At 34.9% G+C, this 7,823-nt stretch overlaps 1 protein-coding gene across 1 annotated transcript; it reads left to right on the top strand.

The window, feature by feature from the left end:
• The first annotated feature begins 2,162 nt into the window (after positions 1–2,162).
• LOC129261528 (neuronal acetylcholine receptor subunit alpha-10-like) lies at positions 2,163–7,412 on the top strand. Its single transcript, XM_054899588.2, has 4 exons — positions 2,163–2,337; positions 2,698–2,853; positions 3,338–3,536; positions 3,866–7,412. The coding sequence occupies exons 1-4, from the start codon at positions 2,179–2,181 to the stop codon at positions 4,408–4,410; spliced, it is 1,059 nt and encodes a 352-aa protein (XP_054755563.2). The 5' UTR covers positions 2,163–2,178; the 3' UTR covers positions 4,411–7,412.
• Positions 7,413–7,823: the final 411 nt, after the last annotated feature.

The raw sequence follows: 7,823 nt of genomic DNA, 5'->3' as shown, positions 1-7,823 counted from the left end.
AAGTTCAAAATCATTAAGAAATTTGAAAAAAGCTTATTCGGGTGCAATGTTCTGCAAATTCTAAACCATCATTACAAAAAAGATATTCAGACGATATCATCCACAATTAGTCCTGGGAAATAAGTACGGTAAGAATATTATCATGTCGGCAATCTTGACATGTCCGCTGTATTCATCTCGTTCAATTTATCATGTCAATATGTCAACGTGGTCAATGACAGATACTGCAAGAATGATATCCAATCTGCTTTTTTGTCAGGATAACAGGAAAATAACAAAGATAAATATTGCTTCATCATGTAGAGAAGAGATAATAGTGATGTCCATGAATACGCATTAGTACGTAAAAAGCATCAGCAATAATAAATTGACCTTCAGTCGGTGTATTCATGCCGAGATGAAGAGCTGACGCGACGCCATCTCAATTGCTGAGATAATACATTGTTGATGATGCCATAAAGGGCAAATTGTGTTTCTAAAGAAACATGTAACAAAATTGACAAGTCGGACATTTTGCCATATCTGAAATGTATGAGATTCATATATTATACAAATAATGAATGTTTATGAGTGCAATGGACAGAATATTTTATGAGGTGAAAGATGAAATTATCCATTTCATCTTTCACCGAATTACGTATTCTGTCCATTGCACGAATGATAACAACATTCATTGATTAATAATGATAATAATAATAATAACTGCATATTTACCCAGGGTAGCCACTTCAATTCCGAAAATTGTTCTCCCAGCGGTCCCTGCTATTATTATTACCCCGGCTTTAGCACGGCTATACCTTGATCGGGCGCTCGAGCATTCAAGGAATTTATTCCTACCGGGTACCCATTCACCTCACCTGGGTCAAGTGCAGCACAATGTGGATAAATTTCTTGCCGAAGGAAACTACGCCATGGCTGGGATTCGAACCCACGACCCTCTGTTTCAAAGTCCAGAGACTAATCCACTGGGCCACAACGCTCCACAGATTGGTTTATGTGACACTTAAAAATAGATTCCTTTTCATTTGAAATTTATGAAAGATGAAATGAATGATCTATTCAACTCGGCCATGCCTCGTTGAATTTCATCTTTCACCTCATGAAGTATTCTGTCCATTGCATTCATAAACATTTCATTATTTGTATGTTAGTGCACTTTGTTTTGTCGCCCATACATGAGCAGATCCAAGAGGATTCATCATCTATTGAGTATCATTATCATGGGATGGGGATGGGGTATACAATTTGGTCTACTTTGTGATCTTTTCTCCATTATTAATATTGGCGGACAATATTTGTGTACAACACTGACTGACCCAGGTCAATTCTGGATCATGCACCCTTGCGCCCAAAGCGCGCCCCCCCCCCCCCTCCTCGGGAAGGTAGGTGGGTGGTTAAGATATATATTTTTTATTATTTTCCTAGTATTAAGTTACCGTATGATTCGTTTTCATATTCATGCAATGAAAATGATGATGAAATTGTTGACAATATCTTTACACTTTTCAAAGTTACACATTGATGTGCAATAAAATTGAATCTGAATGACGTCATGCAGCTGAAAATTAGATTTAAGTAATTCGCCATTTTTAATATTCTTTATCACATTTTCTTGAAATATTATTTCCATCATTTTAGCTTTGGCGGGATGAATATTTGACGTGGAATCCCGCCAATCACAGTGGCGTCGATATTCTCTTCTTACCGATAGAGAAGATTTGGAGATATGACCTGACGCTCTACTCATCGTATGTTTATTTGCTCTCTCTTTTTATTTTTGAGAAAAAGATCATTAAAATGCAATTTCATTAACAAAATATGACGAAGAAAAAGAAAAATAGTAATATTAAGAAGAAGCTGAAGAATAACAAGAAGAAGAAGAAGGAGAAGAAGAAGAAGAAAAGAGGAGGAAGAAGAAGAATGTATACTTTCCTCCCAGTAAATTGTGCTGAATATTCAATATGAAAATAGGTCTTCATGTTGCAAAAGAGCCCTCGTAAACCGTTATTGGATTCGAGAAAAAAGAAGAAGTGGGAAACACAACCTTAACATCCACGAAATACAAGGCATGAATAACTTGCTTTCCGTTTTAGCCGATTTATCTACAGAAAAGCATCTTCTAACACTTCTTCCGCTTGGTACTCCTTCTATTCTAGAGTTGGTAGATCACCGATTGAGATGGACCACAATGTTGCTTTCGTAAGACCGGATGGAACTATCACGTGGTTCAGTACCGCTGTTCTACATTGTTCCTGTTTGGTGCGGGTGAAATATTTTCCATTCGATAAGCAATACTGTCGACTGATTGTGGCATCTTGGACTTACGACAATACTTCAGTAAGTACGCCCGCAACGAATCCATGACATTTTTTACTGTGGCACTGGCTCTTATGAAAAATCTGCAAGCTCAAACTACATCGTCAAACCTAAATCTAACCCCAAACCATGTTAACGAAGTCATATAATTTAAGAAAAATCATGAAATGATCAACTTTGACAAGAGTGGTTATCGGGTCATCCCCGCACGTACGTTAGGGCCTGCATAATTTCATTGGCGCCAGTCGTCAAGTTCCAGAGTCTGAAGTACTACTGCAAGAGGCTTTTTATGTTATCGAGGGTGACAATTTGAAGTGTTTTGATCGAAAACTGAAAGGAGTTTTAGAATATAACTTCGTTCTACTCTCTTTTGTCCTGAAGGTGACGCTCATACAAAATACTGAAAATGTAAGAAAGGATTACTTCATCAACAACGGAGTGTGGGACCTGTCTAGTATCCACAAGGAATACCAGATATTGGAGTGGGAATGCTGTCCGAACGAATGGGTAGAGGCCCATTATCTTCTCCTCTTTACAGTAAGTTTGCCCTGTCGTCATATTGAGAACTTATTCATTTTTCAAACTACATGTATAATCAATACTTTTAGTCATGCAATATATCCTCATTGAGGCAAGGATATTTTAGTCAGTGGCGTCGATAAACTCTGCCGAGTTGTTGCGCTTGGAGTGGCAGCCATTAGCTTGCCCATCCATAATCCATTGTCTCTTCAAAACTCTCCGACACCAATTCCTACATGAACCACGTCATACATAACCTTGGCTTGATTTTGAAAATTATTTGCTAAACGTGGGCTCGATAACCCAAAGGTATGCATTATGCTTTTTCTGTAAATTTACGTTCGAAATATTCTTTGACAGTTAAATCAAGAAATTTGAAGACAGATTACTATCAATGTTTCCGTCAATAAAAGACAAAAGATCGAGTAAAACAATATTCATTATCTTATTCTTACGTTATCATGACCATTCTCAATCTATAAACTTCTTTGGTTTCATTCAGCGCCAGTCTAGATATTACGTAATCACCGTCATTGTACCGAGTACCACACTTTCTCTGGTGTCTCTTCTAGTCTTTTTCATGCCACCTGACTCTGAAGAGAAGGTAACCTTAGCATCTAGCAATCTCCTAGCCATGCTTCTTTTCCAGGAGCTCGTGTCAACTTCGATGCCACCGATTGGGAATCAATTTCCACTCATAGGTAAAGCTTCACTCGTATGTTCCCTGGGATAAGATAACTGTATTACTACTAAGCACTCCCATTTTTGTTGAATAGAGTTGGTATCGTTATTGTAGTCTTTTTAACTTTTGCAGTGTTATTATTCAGATGCTTGATGATATTATTTTCATTTCCTCATGTGCTCGCTGGGTGCAAACTTTAGTGTACAAAAATATTGATGGATTTGTAAGCTTATCGATTATCAGATGGGAAATTTAATTGTCCTTACGCAATTTAGGTATTTCATTATTTAATGAAACAATAATCCTATGGTTTACCATTCGATATATTTTCTCAATTTTAACCACTAGGAAGCTTTTTCGTTGCATCCATCGTAATCAACACATTTTCCATCTTCACATCCATTATGATCATGTATCTACATAACAAAGACGACAGACCAGTTCCTTCGTGGGTCCAGAAACTTGCCATGTTGAAGACTGCATCAAAGCAGTCCCAACCGGTTGACACTCGTCCAAATTGGGTAAAACGGCGCATGTCTGGTTTCATATCCACTAGCACCATTTCCAAAGCTGTCCAATTGCACCACACACAAGACAGCAGCGGGCAAAACGCAATCGGCACCAATTTGATAAGCTCAAAGTATCTGGAACTCTCGGTAACTGGACTCAAGACAAAGGCCCAAGAAGATAAGATTAATGATAATGCTACCGATGAAGCAAGTGAACCTTCGACAGAAACGAAGGAGGAGATTGTTGCACAGTGGCAGGAGTTATCCTTGAAAGTGAACCGTACCATGGCGTTTCTACTCACTAGTTCGGTCATAACAACTGCTCTGGTGATCACCTTCTTGTACATCGCCCAAGAGGAAGGAGACTTCCCTGAAAGAACCTGAAGACTGACAGAGAAACTGAGTCATTCGGTTCATTACAAATTGAGAACGGATCGTTCACGTTGCGCAAACGTAAAACGAAATTATCGAAATTATATCTTTGTTAAAAGACATATCTACCCCACTAAAAGTTGAATTGAGTAAAAAGATAAATATCCCACAAGCATAACACTAAAAATTTCATGAAAATCGAATGTAAAATAAGAAAGTTATTACATTTTAAAGTTGCGCTTAATGAAAAAAATAGTTATGCACATCCTGGTCGGTATGCAAATGAGAGGACTGATAACTCAGTCAATAATCCTTTTGTATTTCATTATAAAAGTAATATGAAATATTTGAATTTTCTCCTCATTGTCAAGTTAAGTTTTATTCCTCCCTGAACATGTGAAACTAACTTTCAACATTTTTGGTTCAGTCAAGTTGGTCATTTTTGTCAAATCTGTAAAAATTGAAATACTGTATAATTCAAACAATGAAAAACAAAAGAAATTGTTAGTGTGGAACATCATTGACTCTCATTTGCATATCAATGAGTTGTGCACGTATTAAACTGTTTTGTGGAAAATAAGTGAAACTTTAATACATGTCATAACTTTCTTATTATATCCGATTTCGATAAAATTATCAGCGTTATGCTTGTTTGATTTTTTATGCCCCCGCAGGCGAAGTCCGGAGGGGGCATTAAGCGTTGCCCCTGTCCGTCCGTCCTTCCTTCCTTCCGTCCGTCCGTCCCCCCACTTGGTTTCCGCACAATAACTCAAAAAATATTTAATGGATTTAAAAATGTTTTGGTGTGTAGGTAGATGGCACCAAAATGCAGGCTAAGTTCGAATTTGGAGTCCGCAGGTCAAAGGTCACAGCTCATTAGATATGCGAGTTGGTTTCCGCGCAATAACTCAAAAAATATCTAATGGATTTTAAAACTTCTTGGAGTGTAGGTAGATGACACCAAAATACAGGCTTAGTTTGAATTTCGAATCTGCAGGTCAAAGGTCACAGCTCATTATATATGCGAGTTGGTTCAAAGGTCTAAATTTGTTCATTATATATATATATATGCATATTGGATTCTGCACAATATTAAGTTCAATTTCTGATTGCTTTAAGCGGAGGCATCTGTGTCCTTTGGACACGTCAAATTTCTAGTCTCTATTGATTCCAATCAACATTTTTCTAGGATGGACTTGACCTTTTACTTCCCTCTGTCTTTGAAATTCACAGGTGCTCGTAAGCTGAATTGGCGTAACAAAATCGTTCAAATCAAACGTATAACAAAATCTTTTCTTGTAAGAGAATCCAAGTAGAAATAATATTAATAATACATGCATAATCAAAACAGTTCATTTATATACTGTTATGTGAAATTTCTGATGTGCACTTCTGTTTCAAACTCTCAGTATGAAACTCGAATGGTGATCATCTTTAATCTGAAGTTATTAATGCTTGTTTGCCGAAATCTGTCATAATTATTATGATGTAGAAAGTTATATTGTAGAATGATTTTAAAAATCGGAAATATAGTCTGAAAAAATGTGAATATATTTATTACAAGTCATTCAGCGTTATGTTATGTTCTTGTAAATATGAATATATCATGTGTGATGTACCCTTTTACATATAACCGATTTCATCTGTGATTCAATACAAGAATATATTTGTTTACAGAAAGATCATTTAGTCCCTAAAGAGCATTGTGAATTTTTTTATATATTGTTTTGATATTTTAATCAGACATATATTGCTTGCAATGCCGTCTCAATCTTTAAATAATCATAATTGCTTTTCTTTATTGATCTACTACATTAAGAGATTATAGGTTGTCATCTTAAATTAAGTTATTATTTACCTCCTATTTTTAAAAACTAAACTGATTTCTTCTTTCATCATTATCTTACATTAATATTCCTCAGTTTGGTTCATTATTAAGAAGTATCATCAGATGCTCATTATTCGAACTGTTATTGGTTTCAGGTTTATTCAATTAATTTTAAATAATTTTAATGCTGTCATTCTTGGTTTGTATCTTGTATTATTATATAATGTATATTTGAATTTGAAGCAACAATATTTATGGTAACATATATAAAGAGTTTAGTCGCAAAAGGGGTTAGGTCCAATAGGACCATTCCGAGAAAACCGTGTTTTTTATTCTCACTTATTGCAATATTCTTATGAGAAACTAAATTGTCATGATGTACCCTATCATGTGAACATAAAGTTGGGTATAAAAGAAATCTACCTGTCTTCAATTTTGTTTTCTATATATTTTTTGGGTTAAATTATCATTGTGGACCTAACCCCTTTTGCAAGCAAACTGAAATGAACCCAATCTCTTTTGATTAAAAAGTGACCTTTCTTTGCCACCTTCATTCACGTTATTATTTGAATTTCAAATATGCTTTGGTATCATCAGAGCGACTAAAAATTTAGAGGTTTAGAGACAAAAAACAATAAAATTTATGAAAAATTGACCAAACCCCTTTTGCAACCAAACTCTTCTGAAGAACTCATCAGTCAAAAGGGGGTAGGTCCACTCCAATAACATAATTTTTAAAATTCTCCCATATTGCAATATTTTTATGCGAAACTGAATTTTCATAATACCCTACCATGAGAACATAAAATTTGGTATAAAATAAATCTACTTGTCTTCATATTATTTTTTTAAGATATTCTTTTCTAAAAAAATTATGTGTGGACCTAACCCCTTTTGAAAAAAAAGTGATTTTTATTTGCCATTTTAGTTCACATTTTAATGGGAATTTCAACTTTTCTTTGGTTTCATCTTATAGAGCTACTAAAAATCTATACATTGAGGCATAAAAATGAAACTTGATGAAATTGATGAAAAATGGACCTAACCTCTTTTGCAAGTGAGCTCTTCATATATTCAAAATAGTAAAACAATATATAAAGAATTTGCCTATAATTATCGTATACACACCTTACTTTCGAATGTTAATGCAGAGGCGGCAAAGTGTTTGACAATTAAAAATAATTTCAAATATAATTGCGTTCTTTTTTTGTTCCATCCGTCTTATGTGGTTCTCTTTCGGCTTGCTAATTGTATGAATTATTTGCATAAAATACAGATGTTGCAGGATTTTTTTCTTCTTAATACGAAAGAGTCATCACACATCAAATGCTATTGGAGTTTTCTGCAACATCTAAATCTTTAACTCATTCAAATAGATTTTTTCAATCCGTCTTTTTTCTCTCTCCCCTCTTTATTTCTTTATTTCTTTCTTTATTCTTTTTCTTTCTCTTCATCCATGTTTCTTTTCTTTTCTTAGTTTCTTTCTTTCTTTCTTTCATTCTTTCTTTCCTTCTTTCCTTTCTTTCTTTCTTTCTTTCTTTCTTTCTTTCTTTCTTTCTTTCTTTCTTTCTTTCTTTCTTTCTTTCTTTCTTTCTTT

The sequence above is a fragment of the Lytechinus pictus genome, chromosome 5 (assembly GCF_037042905.1).
Source record: "Lytechinus pictus isolate F3 Inbred chromosome 5, Lp3.0, whole genome shotgun sequence".
Classification (NCBI taxonomy): domain Eukaryota; kingdom Metazoa; phylum Echinodermata; class Echinoidea; order Temnopleuroida; family Toxopneustidae; genus Lytechinus; species Lytechinus pictus.
This window is presented reverse-complemented; position numbering and strand designations above follow the sequence as displayed.

What these genes read in the sequence shown, in the direction of transcription:
- LOC129261528 (XM_054899588.2), top strand. Translation starts at nt 2,179, where the DNA reads ATGGACCACAATGTTGCTTTCGTAAGACCGGATGGAACTATCACGTGG. An exon ending in GGACTTACGACAATACTTCA is followed by an intron (nt 2,338 to 2,697) that starts GTAAGTACGCCC and finishes TTTGTCCTGAAG; the next exon opens with GTGACGCTCATACAAAATAC. An exon ending in ATTATCTTCTCCTCTTTACA is followed by an intron (nt 2,854 to 3,337) that starts GTAAGTTTGCCC and finishes GGTTTCATTCAG; the next exon opens with CGCCAGTCTAGATATTACGT.